Here is a 14614-nt window from a genome sequence, read left to right as displayed (position 1 = left end):
TGTATGTCTTCTTTCAGAGGCTGGTAGCTATGAACATGCCTCTAAACAGTGACGGCACAGTCATGTTTAACGCCACTTTGTTTGCACTGGTGCGCACTGCCCTGAAGATCAAAACAGAAGGTATGAGCAAAATATAAAACACTGTCCTGTCCAGAAACACATACAACACTCTGCTGATTCTCTGTTACCAGTAATGGAATGCTTGTGAGGAGTTAAAATGGTGCTGGTTTCTCAGGGACGTTTGTTTCCCTGTGCTGCAGGTAATCTAGAGCAGGCCAACGAAGAGCTGCGAGCTGTCATCAAGAAAATTTGGAAGAGAACCAGCATGAAGCTCCTGGATCAAGTGGTGCCCCCTGCTGGTGGTTAGTGAAATCACACACACCTCCTGGTCCTTCTGTTATAGTTTGACACCCAAACAAAGCTAAAGCACCTCACACACTCTAACCATATGCTGTTTGCATTAAATTACAGGAATCTCCAAACTACTCTTTTATAACTACGTCCTCAAAAAAGTAGCACACATATTAACTCTCACACACAAGTAAAGCTGTATTGTGCTGTTTCTGCTCTGCTCATGTTCTCCTGGTTGTCCCCTCAGCAGTGTGTTTTTATCCATGTGTGTCCTACCTTCTGCCCCGGATGCTGACGGAGGCCACTGACTATCTGCTGGGCTTTGGGCTTGCATGGCCTTGTAGACAACCGTGCGAGTGCATGCTCTGTCCTCTCACTAACCTCTCTCTCTTTTCTTATTTATCTGTCTCTTTCTCTCCTTTCTCAAATTCTCTGTCTCACTCAGTTATCCTAATATCTGTCCTCTTCTCACTGCTTGGGCTTCCACAGCTTATTCTTCTCACACTTTTATATCTTTGTATCCAAAACTCTGAAGCACTTCAGAATATTCTGAAGCAGTTCTGTTTTAGGGTGGTGGCATGGAACTAGTGTTGCCTCTCTCTCCGATCTCTATCCCCAGTGCGCTTGTTCAAAGTGATTCAGACCCCTGCTTCAGAATGATTCTCACACACTCAGAAAAAAGATAAAAATATTACAAAAATACATAACGCAGGAAGATATGAATACACAGTTCTAAGTGCAATATCTAACGACTAACACACATAACAAAAAGAAAACATAGGCACAAACAGGTGCATTTACCCAAACACACGGCCATGTACAGTATAAGGCATACTGTAGATCTGCTTGCTTGCATGTGCTAAAGTAGTCAAATAAATGGCATTCTCTGACATGTTAATACTTAGAAAAAATATTTAGTTCATGCACCCACCTCTCACTTAACAATCTCAAAAGTGTTAACAAATTAAAAGGAATAGTAGTTTTGTATTATTCAAATAGCAGTTGTTAAACATAGATTATATCTTTAAAGTCTCTATTTAGCAGCCTGTATTACACAGCCATTCACACGTGCAGAGTAACAGTATTTATAAACATCCTGTATGTGTATGTGAAGTCTATCGGGTCTTGATTCTGCTTATTTTGTCTTCATCAGTAAGAGTTACAATAGTTATTACTCACCTCTTAAATCAGTCCTAATGATACAATTAAACATAATTTAATTAGAAATATGTTTTTAATTCTATCATCCAAAGCTATTCAGATCTAGATATATGTATATATATAACTCACATGAAGGTTATGAAGTAAAATAATTTATGTGGTGCGGATTAAGGTACAGTATATACTCCATCAAGATGGATGTATATAGTTACGATACAAAACATGTAATTGCTTAAAGAGTGTCTGATTTGTCTGCCGTCCTGAGGTGATGGACCGACAGTTTGTAATGGACGAGAGGAGAAGAGCGTCTCCTTCTCTCTCCCAGGGTACAGTGTGTAGTGACTGACACAGGAAGCATTTGTGTGGTCTGTTCACTCAGATGATGAGGTAACCGTGGGGAAGTTCTATGCCACCTTCCTGATACAGGACTACTTTAGGAAATTCAAGAAACGTAAAGAGGAAGGCCTGGTGGGTGCTCACCCGACGCAGAACAACACAGCTATCGCTCTACAGGTGAGTCTCGCCCGGTTTCTGTGCGTGTTAATTAGGAGAGAGATTGTTTGAAATTGTGGGAAAACATGGATTTTCATGCATTGCAATTGTGTTGTTTCAATCTGTAAAATGTGTCTTTTTGTGCATTTCATTAAATATCATTAAGTTTGCTAATGTTATGGTTTATGATCCAGCAGGACGTTCATGGTCTTGGTGTACAGTATGAATCTGTTAATGTGTTTTTTCTTTTATGTTCCCAATGTGTGAATTTGTTATTTATGTCTCTGTAAATATCATCAATGTTGATGTTAAGCGTGTGTCATCGTCTGCTTTACAATTCATCATCCACTCATGAAATTCACGAGCTTGTCGCCATTTCTGTTACCTTTATAATATACGATATATGACTACAGTGTACCCCCATATATCAGTATCATTGACAGTAAACATAACCAACTTTTAATTTGTTTATAATGACATTTTTGTGTATATTGTGCTAATTTGGTAAAAATAACAAAAAACATCACCAAAATAAAGAAAAAGGAAGGAAATTACACTTCCTCCACAGCACATGTGAGACAAAGCACAGCTGGATTCTGGGAGTAATCCTCTCAGCAGGTTGCATTATGGAGAGCACATTTGTCTGTCTCATTGTCTGTCAGTACTGTTACTGTCAGGTGTTGCATATTCAGCGCAGGTGTGTGTATGTGTGTTGGCTGTGACTGTGTGATGTCAGATTTTCTGCTGTGAGATGAAGGTCCCCGCTGTAGCGTTTAGCTCTCTTATTGTCATGGTTACAGGCTGGCCTTCGCACCCTGCATGATATCGGGCCCGAAATTCGCCGAGCGATATCATGTGATCTGCAGGATGACGAGCTAGTAGACTTTATTCCAGAGGAAGACGAGGAAATTTATAGGGTAACTGATTTAATTTTACATGACAGGAGGTTGTGTTTGTGGCATTTAAAAATGTACTTGTAAAATATTCATATTAATCAGCTAAATATATATATAGTGCTAGTCTAGTACTAGTACTTGTCTCTAGTTTATATTTCTACAATAATTAGATTTATTTTGGATTGTTTTTTCTTCATCTCAATTCCAACAAACTACAAACATGTTTGCTCACGCCATATGCCATAAAACCAGCTTTTCAACTTCTTTTTGCTCATAAAATTTCTGAAACTCAGCTCTGAGACTTAACATCAATTGAACATTAGTTGTGCTGCTTTGTGAGAAGTAGAAGCTCTGGTGGTTTTACTTTGAGCATTCCTCCACAGCGTAACGGCGGACTCTTCGGTAACCATCTCATGAATGGTGGTCATCGGCGATCCAACGGCCACCAGACCAACGCCACACAGCGACCTCTGCAGGTGCAGCCTCCACCCCACTACGCCCACATGGACCAGCCGGTGGGACGCCTGTCTCGAGCCAACGCAATGTCCCACCCCAACCACCATCACCACCACCACCACCATCACAACCGCCACCACAACTCCTACGGCAAGTCTCCAAAATCCACCAACATCAACCTCAACAATGCCAACGTGTCCAGCCTGCCTAACGGAGGACACCATCGGTACTATGAGCATGCACCGCCCAACGGCTACCCAGGTCTTCGCAGCTCCTACTATGACTACGAGAAGCCCCGGACTCCTCAGGGGCAAAGGTATGCACACACTGATCATCAAGGCTTGACCTGCTGCAGAAACAATGTAGTTAAAATCGTACACATGGAGTCAGATCTGTGCACCCTGTGTCTCTGAGCACATGTTCTAATTTCTGACCCTGCCAAATGTAGAAATTTCATAGATTGCAGAAGTTTTGAAAATCATCTGTTCATGGTTGACTTGACACTGCCATGCAGCTATCTGAATGACGTATTCAAAGCAATTAAAAAAAAACATTAGTTTGTGCTCACTGAGAAGGACATTATCTGTTGAAAGCACTTTTTTCCCGCTGTCAGGACCCAGCTTCTTTTCAAATCTTCCCTTTGCACAAACCTTTACTGTACTGTAAACCCTTCACTTCATAATGGATCACAAGCGTAGTCTCATACTGACAGTTCATTTCACAAGTGATCAATAGTGCACTTATCTCCTGATTTCCCATGCTCTGTTTAGTCAGCTGCTCCAGTATTTTCTTTAGTACCCAATACATTTGGGGGACAATTTCATTGCTGCCACTTTACAAAAGAGTAATGAGTTTTACATTGTTTCTTATCTCATAAATAGAAAATGGAATTGTCCCCCAACACTTGAGTCAACACCTGCCATCACACTCTCTCCTCTTCATACATATATATGAGAATGCTGTATATGTTTCATATACTGTATGATATATATGTCATGCTTTCTCTGCCCTTTTCTCTGTGTTCTCTCCTCCTTTTCTCCTTCCTAACCAAAATGCTTTCTCTCAACCATCCCTCTGCTATCTTGGACAGAAGGCGCTACTATGAGACCTATGTTAGGTATGTTGCTTTTTTAGGTTTGGCTCCAGCGGTATGTCTTAACAGCAAAAGAAGGAGTTTATTTTTATGTCATTTGTTTCATCCAGGGAATGGTTGCATCCTCGCTAAGTCAGTGTTATGTGCTGTATGCTGGCAAGTCATTTGTCTGGTTGTCATCTGCCTCTGTTGTGACGCAGTTGTGTCGATGCTTTGAAGTAGCAATAACATGAACGTTAGCGGCCGGCTTATTGCTGAGAGCAGCCCTCTTTGTGCATGTGACAAAGTGACGTGCTTGCTCTGAAGAAGGACCAACATGCTTGAAAACAAGGGAAGTGTAGGAGAATGGTTTTTTTTATAAATCTAGGTTCATCCTAAAAAGACCTACACTTATCCACTCGTTCTAACTAAGCTAACGAAGGACCTCTAAAGAGAAGAGGTGATTGGAGACAGGGTGATGCTTTTCAGCCCAAATGTTCTGCCTGTTGTCTTGGTTTTGCTGTGGTTCATATTGAATAAAATAAGGGTGGTCAGTTGCATTGCTTGCGTCTGCATGGCAGGGCATGGCCATGTTTTAGTTGCTTCGCTGAACAGCAGCGGTGTGCAGGCACTGATTCCTGTGCAATGACCTCTCTTCAGGTCACATGGAGTCGATGGACACCACCCTACCATCCGCAGGGAGGAGGAGTTTGATGAAGACCGGCTCTCCGGGGAGTATTACAGCGGGGAGGAGTTCTATGAGGATGACAGCATGCTGTCAGGAGAGAGGTATATCTCAGAAAAGGAAACATGCATTAAGATGTCTAAAGATCCACAAAATTAAAGTAAACGGTTTCATAAAAGCGTGTCCAAAATCATTGGCGTCCAACATCTTTATTGTTTGTGTTGACAGGTATCAGAACAGTGACACGGAGTATGAGACTCCCAAAGGTTACCATCACCCTGACAGTTACTATGACGATGACGAGCAGCCGCTTTACCACGACTCACGGAGGTCACCAAAGAGACGGTTACTGCCTGCCACGCCTCAAGGTATCTAACCCTTTTGTATCCTGTAACACATTCAAAATGTCTTCATGCAAACGTTTTATACATTGAAGGTTTAATGAAACACAAACATGTCCAGCCATATAATGTGTGATGTAGGGTCCAAACATTGGTAGAGTGTTACTCCTGTCTTTTAAAACACACCCCAGCCCCGTTACACACACAAATAAAATGTGAGTGTAACTAAGTTGCACTATTTACACATACAGAGACATAACAGATGCCAAAAACAATTTTGAAGTCATCAGCTAAGTTAACTCAAAATTTCACAATGTTATAAAGAACTCAATAATGACTTCATAGTAGATAAAAGCAGATTATTGGATCCAAAAATAACAAGTTGGCTACAAACCGACTGTTTAAAAAACATGTGTATATGTAACGTATCCAAGTCATAAAACAGCTTTCTTTTTCACTAAAGATTCAACCTTCTGAATGCTCTCAAACCACTACATTACCCGCTCACCTAGTTTAGTGTTTGTTGAGTGTTGCATGCAGTCGAAGCTTCCTGCACGTCGTCACTTACCGTCCACTCCTCACTCGCTCAGGTCACAGGAGGCCATCCTTCAACTTTGAGTGTCTGCGCAGACAAGGTAGCCAGGACGAGCTTCCACACCAGCGTACTGCTCTGCCACTGCACCTTATGCAGCACCAGGTAACACAGGCACAAGGCTCCCTCACCCGTACTTTTGTTCACACTGTTTTGAACACTCCATTACCTTGTTGACTTGCATGGTGTGTATCATTTCTCTTCTATAATAAACTATATAAAATCATGTGCATTTAAAGCTAGTTAAATTTAATTAAAGTTAATTAAATTGTGCACTAATCCTCCTGGAGTAGTAGTATTGTTGTGTGGCTGTGTGCTAACTGTCTCCCCTGACACATCAGGTTATGGCTGTAGCAGGCCTGGACTCCAGCAGAGCCCACCGCCTCTCCCCGACCCGCTCCACCCGCTCCTGGGCCACGCCCCCCGCCACTCCGGCCAGTAAGGACCAGTCGCCATACTACACCCCTCTCATCCGAGTCGACCACAAACACAGGGGGAGCTCTGCCAGCAGCCAAGTGTCTGTGCGGAAGAGCTCCTGGTACACTGACGACCCGGAATTCTCCCAGAGGATGTACTCACCTGTCCACCTGCAGGTGCCGCCGGAGTACCACAACCAGTACCACCAGAAGAGAGGCAGCGCTACCAGCCTTGTGGAAGCGGTAAGTTTAAGGATTGGTCGGGATGTTGAAGGAAGAGAGGTGTGACTTTCCAAATAAATCTAATTTTAAAAGTTAAAAAAAGGTTTTTGCAGGTTCAAATATGGATAGAGCTAAAGGGATTGTGAGGTTGTGTTTGTCTGTAAACCAGCGTGTGCAAACACAGCTATTGTGAATATGCACTTGCTAGATTTATTCTGTTGTTGTAACAAAATGTGACAAACCAGATAAGGAATTCAAGATTGCAGAAATCCAGTTACATATTTTTTTCGTCTCATTCTGTTGAGCAGGTTTTGATATCTGAAGGGCTTGGGAGATATGCCAAGGATCCCAAGTTCGTCGCTGCCACAAAGCACGAGATAGCAGATGCATGTGAGATGACGATAGATGAGATGGAGAGTGCAGCCAGCCACCTGCTGAACGGAGGGATGGCCCCAAGCGTCAACGGGGTCAACGTGTTCCCCATCCTGACTCCAAGGGACTATGAACTGCAGGACACTGCAGCCAGCTACAGCGACGAGGAGCCAGAGACAGAACCCAGAGCTCCTTATGAGGAGGACCTGGCAGACGAGATGATCTGCATCACGACTTTATAGCAGTGGCTGTAGAAAACTGCAACGTAGAACTTTGTCAGACTACAACCTGTGGAAATTTAAAAAAGAAATGCATCTGTTGGCTCTGACCAAAAGAAGTGCCTTTAACATTGGAGGGAAAAGGCATATAGAAGAGAGACACATTAGTCCTGTTCATTTAATTGTTCTCCACCTTCTGGCAACAGAGGTCACAACAAAGAGCCAGATACCTGCTGAGCACGGAGGCACTGGAGGTGACTTACAGTTTCAGCCTGCAGCCAATCAGAGATGAGGACATTGATACCAGTGAAAGATGGACCAATTGGCAAAGGTTTGAGATACTCTCTAAGGGTGATGACAATCAGATGTACGATGTCATTACCTCGGTCACTTTATTAAGGTTTGGCATATCATGCAAGTTTTCAATGCAAGCATAGAAAGGCATATCTCCTCCCGTAGTTCCTACTCGTTCCCTTTGTTGTTTTAGTGCAGACCGTTTAATGATCGCTACAGCTGAGTCAAAAAAGTGAAGAGCACCAGTAGAGTCGTACCAGATTATGCAGGAACTAACTGTCCTACTTATAGCATCATTCAACTTGAGATATGTACTTTTGAAGCGACAAAAGCATTTGTGATAAATGCACTAGCAGGCAGGTTATTTTAAAATTTTAGAATATCCTGATTAATATTTCCTAGTTGATATGCTGTAAATTGTATTATATAACAAAAGAAACTTTGTAAAGAGATATTCTATATTTTGTAATTATGTATAATTTAAAAGATCAGCAATATGGACCCTTGTGACTCCTGTTATGCTATAAAAGCAGACTTTTTTATTTGCCTTTTTTGCTGATATGCACCCTTTTTTTGCCTATGAAAACAGCATTTTTAAGACGTTCTGCTTGTGTGACTACGATACTGCACAAGATATGCAAATGGCTTTGATTTCTTAGCTTAGGAGAACACGTGTTACTTAATTAAACCAACACCAGTTGCATAAGGTTAAGCCCCCTTTAAAGGAGCATTTTTAGGATCCAGCGCAGAAATTTTATACAGATGTGACGAACACCTTTGTTTGCATATTTTGTGCAGGGCATGCACAAGAATTTAAGATGCATAGTGCATTAACAATGCTGCTTTTTTAGTTGGTTTCAGAGTCAAACCTAGGTCAGCCCCTACTGAAATGCCTTTTTGCTGCTGAAAGAACGGGAAATGATAGATGGTTATAACAGGGATAAATACATATTTATCATAGCTTGTGCTGGGATATTCCATGACATACTCTTCGTTGAGGGTGTAATTCCATTCAACCTTTGTACTGAATCTTGGCAATCACATCTCAGCCTTCGTAAAGTGTGAGAGGCTTCGCAGCGGTGTGGTGGCAGGAGGCTCGTGCACACATCCAAAGGTCAGAAACAGTCCCAACGTGTTGTAGGAAGAAGGACAGAGGGTGTCCTGCTGTCAGGATGCTGGAGAGAGGCTAAGCAATACTAAACCCCCCGCCCCTTTCTCTCTCAGCCGGCCTGGTTCCTGCATACAGTATACCTCGTTAGGCAATGTGACAACATATCATTGTCTCAATTTACCTGTCTGTCAGTGTCCCGCAGTCAAGTCTGTGAACGAGATTGGGATTGAACCTGGACTTTGTGTTTTTATCATATTTACTAATGAGGCTAGGAGGGAGAACTCAACATGGATGCATAAAATGAGCAACTGAAGCCCACAGGTATGAACACAGGACAATAAAGTTTATTTTGTTTTGATCAATTTTCCTTTATTTATCTATTACAACACCGATACTGGACTAAGTAAACTGAAGTGGGCTTTTTCAGGCATAACCATTGAGAGTTTGAATTAGCGCCTAGGATATTTAGGGTTAATGTGTTCATGAGTTTTTGATTTGTAGGCGAGTGCGCTCTGTACTCTAATTCAACCGAATACTGTCATGAAAATGTAGGTTTTCCATTTTGTGTGCACATTGAAAGGGCTCTTTGAATTGTTTGTGAGTAAAAAAAAATTGTGTTCTAGTCCTTTTGTTGATGACTGTCATATAAAAGGACCAATGCACATAACAGGCATATTGTACTATTCGTAGCAAATACAGTACTGATGAACTGAAGATATGCATTATTTTGTAAACACTTTTAAAAGTTGTGTTGAACTTCAGATGAAAAGAACTTACTTTTACCTCATGTCAGGGATTCCTGAAAAAAGAAAAGATGATTTGGTCTATACCAATGGTATTTAAATATTAGCACATAGCTGTTTGTCTTTGCACAAGTAACTGTATAGTGCTTTTGTTTCTCCTTTTTCTAAACAGATTTGTGTATTAAGGTGAGACAATTTTGTACTTTTTGTGACTGTGTGTATGGTTTAGTGGAATCTATATTTGTCATTTACACATTACCTTACAATGCTGGGAATGAAAGAGTATTAAAAAATATTTTCAAGGTGCACTGTTTCTCTGTTCGCAGGTAGGGGAAAAAATAAAAATGGTAGAGTACCGGTTTACAGAGAAACACATTATTAATTTGAACATTTCTATTAGTTTTCTTCATATTGTTATGATTATAATTACTCTTACAACTATTAATGTTCTGAAAGCTGTATTAAAATAGAAGATAATGTAAAATATGTACAAACGTATGGAAAGACCCATGGTAATGTTCTCTACTTGAAAGTCTTGATATTTGCTCCTTAATGTTTTTATTCAGTAAACATCATTTCTCTTAGTAGCAAATGCTTTACTATAACCTTCTAGGTTTTATATCAATACATTTTTTGTATTTTTCATTTTATTTTGGCCTTGACTTTATTTGAATCGAAACTAATATTTTATTTTCTATTGATCATCATTGAATAAACTTATGCTGAATTACTGCTCTCGTTTATTTGTATTCTGCACAAAACCTGTACACTGTTTCTGTCACCACTAACTAAGTCTGTACATGTGAAGTCAAAGAAATATTAATCCTAACCATCAATCCATCATTTAAGAAATACAAACCCATCTAAACATTGGAGTTATAGTGTTGCTGATAAGTGTGCGTCAGGTGACAAAAAGAAGTGCAATCTGGATTGTGAACCTTTCAGGCAGAAATCTACGAGATGGTTGTATGTTTGTATACATTTCAGGCAGAAATCTATGAGATGGTTGTACGTTTGTATACATTTCAGGCAGAAATCTACGAGATGGTTGTACGTTTGTATACATTTCAGGCAGAAATCTACGAGATGGTTGTATGTTTGTATACAGTTCAGGCAGAAATCTACGAGATGGTTGTATGTTTGTATACATTTCAGGCAGAAATCTACGAGATGGTTGTATGTTTGTATACATTTCAGGCAGAAATCTACGAGATGGTTGTATGTTTGTATACATTTCAGGCAGAAATCTACGAGATGGTTGTACGTTTGTATACATTTTAGGCGGGAGACACTTTGGTATTCTCCACAGTCGTCATATCTGATGTCTCATCGTCCTCTGAGGGATCTTTCCCACACATCAGGAAGGGAATTGCGTATTTACGAAACTGTAAGAAAACAAAATGAGCCCTAACAAGTTTAGCAAGCACATGTCTTCTTTAAACATATTGACAAACAATCTGCAGCTAATTAAAGCTGCGTTATTGTGGGAAAATACATACAATTTATATAATGTATTTTACATAATGATTTAACCAATGTAAATATGTGGCAAAATGAACAATAACTTATGTTACATTGTAACCTACTAAGCATGTATAAGCTGTACTGTACATAAACATTTGTTAAACATGCAATGTAGTTTGGGGCAATAATAACTTTATTTTGTAGACTGTAACACTCTTGAAATAATATAGGATATGTAAATATAGGATATTTTTAAACAAACAAATAATATACAAATACCATACATTAAAACAATATAATGTACCAAATAAAACATGTAAATATATTAAATTGTAGAAACGTCTTTACACTCTTACCCTTAAACACTGTCCATCAACACCACTAGATGGAGCTGACATGAAGTATTTTAGAGCTGATTCAAAGCAATCCCTTTATGCTGTATTCAAGTATTATCTACTATGTGTGGTGTAACAATACCTGTTTGTTGAGGTAGATGTAGATGATAGGATTGTACGCAGTGCTGCTCTTTGCCAGGTAAACAGGCACTGTGCCCACCAGCGGGTGAATCTCCACATCAGGGTTGTATATCACCAGCAAGGCCAGGCTGGCATAAGGCAACCAGCTGATGAGAAATGTGAGGACCATCAAAACCACCATGGACGCCACCTTCGTCTCTCCTTTAGCCACTGCACCGCCTTCCAGACAGGCCATCTTGGATACCTGTAGCAGCATATCATTTTAAAACAGTTATGGGGTCCAATAGTCTTGGCTGCACACTACAAGAATGCAAAGCTTTGATTTCAATAAAGACCGTTTTGCAACCTATTAAATACTCCTCAAGACAAAGGTAGAACAAATAAAAAAATAACAATAAAACAATGTTAAAATACTCCATGTAAAATGCTGCAATATACTCCTTCAGTAAAAGTTTCATTTTGATCAATTAAATTAAATTAGAAAAAGTAAAAGTGAACATTCTGCAAAAAATGGCCCATGAGTGGGATACATTACCATGTGTGATTACATCGTTGATATAAATTCAAAATATAAGCAGTGTTCTACTGTTAATTTAAGTTAAGCTAATCATTTAAATTGAGCTAATTATAAATATCCAGTTAAGTCGATAAGTCCATTTGTACTGGCCGCCTTCAAAGGGTTACATAAATCTGATTGGTCGGGAAACAATCAATGGGAAAGCAAAGAAAAAGGAAAAACAATCTTCTACACAATTATGTCATATTTTTTGTAAAGTACTTTGTTATTTTACCCCTTTCAGCCTAAAGTAATTTAAATAAAATCAACAGAGAGGCTGACAGGGGAAATGAAAACAGTTAACAGATCTGAATTCATGTTGTGTTTGGTTAGAGGTCACAGGTTTAATCTTTAACAATTCCCTGTATTTTATAAACTCAGCTAATTCTTGTCAATGTTAAATATTAATTAAATATAAGTCAGTAATTATAGATTTCAGATACATTTTGTGGTTCTAAAAGTAAAACATTGTAGTATGGGGATATGGAAATTGTACGTCAGTGTAATAAATAGTGACGTCAAAAATTAAAATGTAGCCACTTTTCACCAAACTGTTATGAAGCAAAATGTGTAAGTGCTAACCTTGTGTAATGTCCACATTAACTTCGAGTAGGATGCTAGAATAAGGACAAATGGAACTGCAAAGCAAACTGCAAAGTAAGACAGGATGTAGGAGAAGTTTTGAGGGTCTCGGTTGTGCCAGTCCGGTGCACAGGACGTCCCAACGCCCTCCAGCTCATACCTGCCCCAGCCAAACAGGGGGGGCATGTTCCAAGTGAGAGACCACAGCCAGGACAAGGCAATACCTCCTAATGCATGTTTTTTTTGAAAGGTAATCTGCCCCAGTGGTTTACACACGACAAACATCCTCTCCACTGCAATCAGAGCAACTGTGCACAAAGATGTGATGCCTGTTGAGAAGAGAGGAGAAAGGAAATGGGGGAAATTATAAAAAATGAAATGTATATCGTAAGCTAAAATGTATGTTAACTCAGTGATGAAATTAGTCATCCTGAATTTTTTTACTTAAATGTAATATTTTGTGTAAAGGATATGCATGTTGCACCATCATTCTGAACAGTTTAAGAACTGTACTCAACTTATACTCTCTTTCACTCACCAAACAAGGACACTGCAAAGCCCTCCATCACACAGCCTGTTCTTCCCAGGGAGAAGTACCCCTGGGCGTTGTTGACCACGGACAGCACCCCTCCAGTCATAGCTGTTCCCAGGTCAGCCACAGCCATGTTCACCAGAGCGAAGTTGAGCGGCTGCCTCAGCTGCTTGTGCATGAGGGACACGATGATCACTGTAGCATTGAGTACGATGGCCGGGCCGGTAAAAAGGGCCATAATGATGGAGAGGATGATGAAGCCAGTGCCTGACAGAGGGGGTTCCCCATTTGGGCCCACGTAGTAGGAAGCATTTCGCATAGCAGATGGATGCATTGGTAAAAGGCTTTATTTCCTTTTGAAATTGTCAAGTAGTTTTGTTCTTGTCCCGGAGCTCCTAGGTGTTCATTTTCCCACTCCTGAAGTGTGACAGCTGGGATCAGATGCCGACAGTCTAAGCATAAGTCCTTCAGATCTGGATTTAACAAAGAGTAATTCCTCCAAATGATGATCCCTGATCCCTCACCTTTTTCTTGATTGTAAGGTACAGGACATCTCTGCAGTGTTTCTCACCAGATTCAGTCTACTGAACAAGTGTGAAAATGAAATGATCAGAAAAGATGTGTCACAAGAATTTAGTTACAGTAAATACCAATGAGAGCTGATGATCTCTGGATCATTCCCTCTCTTTTCTAAGTCTCTTATTCTCTCTCTCTCTCTCTCTCTCTCTCTCTCTCTCTCTCTCTCTCTCTGTGTCTTACACACACACATACACACACACACCACACACACACACACACACACACACACACACACACACACACACACACACACACACACACACACACACACACACACACACACACACACACACACACACACGCACACACACACTAGGGGTCAGATAAAGTTTAATTAGTATCAAGTCAGGTCAACATATTTACTGCAGCACATGTACGAACAATACATCTTAGCCAACAATATGAAATATAATATAAAATAATGTTGTCTATCTTTTTGTGCAATTGTTTAACTCTTTTGTAAAGGCTCTAACAGCGTGTAACAAGGAGAGATGAAAGCATGTAAAACCGAATATGGAGAATTTTGATGATTTGAACCTGCTTTAAAACCTCATTCCATCTTTGGGAGATTAAACTTTTTTTTTTTTAAGATATTTTTTGGGGGGCTTTCTGCCTTTAATCAGATAGGACAGTGGAGAGTGACAGGAACGTGGGAGAAAGAGTTGGTGGGGGATCCGGAAAGGACCACTGGTCGGGAATCGAACCCGGGTCGCCGGTGTACGTTGCAGGTGCCCCAGCCAGTTGCGCAACGGCCAAGGCCTGGGAGATTAAACTTAACTGAACTTTACTATATTTGTATTATATGGAGCTGATTGGGTTATTTTGTCCACCTCCTGCAATGTTACTTACATGTGAATTAAAACATAGGTGAGATAAAACCTGACCGTTGTACCTTTATATTTATGCCTTACGCATGACATTGTTTTATGCAAGTCAGCTTAAGAATAAGTCCATGTTCCTACACTAAGATCCCATTAACCCCAGTGATATTCACAAACTGGTG

At 40.3% G+C, this 14614-nt stretch overlaps 2 protein-coding genes across 2 annotated transcripts in view; one reads left to right on the top strand and one right to left on the bottom strand.

Moving 5' to 3' along the window:
* cacna1da (calcium channel, voltage-dependent, L type, alpha 1D subunit, a) overlaps positions 1 to 10361 on the top strand; it is a 53544-nt gene extending 43183 nt beyond the window's left edge. The window contains exons 38-48 of the mRNA XM_063910651.1: positions 18 to 120; positions 261 to 362; positions 1892 to 2025; positions 2805 to 2921; positions 3284 to 3672; positions 4447 to 4473; positions 5089 to 5217; positions 5342 to 5481; positions 6045 to 6151; positions 6388 to 6705; positions 6993 to 10361. Of these exons, the coding sequence (XP_063766721.1) occupies positions 18 to 120; positions 261 to 362; positions 1892 to 2025; positions 2805 to 2921; positions 3284 to 3672; positions 4447 to 4473; positions 5089 to 5217; positions 5342 to 5481; positions 6045 to 6151; positions 6388 to 6705; positions 6993 to 7298 (1872 nt within the window). The 3' untranslated portion in view covers positions 7299 to 10361. The remainder of the gene's footprint in view (positions 1 to 17; positions 121 to 260; positions 363 to 1891; positions 2026 to 2804; positions 2922 to 3283; positions 3673 to 4446; positions 4474 to 5088; positions 5218 to 5341; positions 5482 to 6044; positions 6152 to 6387; positions 6706 to 6992) is intronic.
* LOC134882743 (parapinopsin-like) lies at positions 9074 to 13633 on the bottom strand. The gene is made up of 4 exons (XM_063910652.1): positions 13039 to 13633; positions 12501 to 12829; positions 11364 to 11606; positions 9074 to 10807 (listed from the first exon to the last, which is right to left on the bottom strand). Exons 1-4 carry the CDS (start codon positions 13364 to 13366, stop codon positions 10700 to 10702), a joined length of 1008 nt encoding a protein of 335 aa, XP_063766722.1. The 5' UTR covers positions 13367 to 13633; the 3' UTR covers positions 9074 to 10699.
* Positions 13634 to 14614: the final 981 nt, after the last annotated feature.

The sequence above is a fragment of the Eleginops maclovinus genome, chromosome 20 (genome assembly GCF_036324505.1).
Source record: "Eleginops maclovinus isolate JMC-PN-2008 ecotype Puerto Natales chromosome 20, JC_Emac_rtc_rv5, whole genome shotgun sequence".
In the NCBI taxonomy this organism is placed as follows: Eukaryota; Metazoa; Chordata; class Actinopteri; order Perciformes; family Eleginopidae; genus Eleginops; species Eleginops maclovinus.
Note: the sequence above shows the minus strand (reverse complement) of the source record. Positions and strands in the feature narration are given on the sequence as shown.

Bases quoted from the DNA above. Each gene is read 5' to 3' on its own strand.
- LOC134882743 (XM_063910652.1), bottom strand. From the start codon at position 13,366: ATGCATCCATCTGCTATGCGAAATGCTTCCTACTACGTGGGCCCAAAT. The intron at 12,830-13,038 runs GTGAGTGAAAGA...TCTTCTCAACAG, and splicing joins CTTTGCAGTGTCCTTGTTTG to GCATCACATCTTTGTGCACA. The intron at 11,607-12,500 runs GTTAGCACTTAC...ATGCTGCTACAG, and splicing joins TAATGTGGACATTACACAAG to GTATCCAAGATGGCCTGTCT.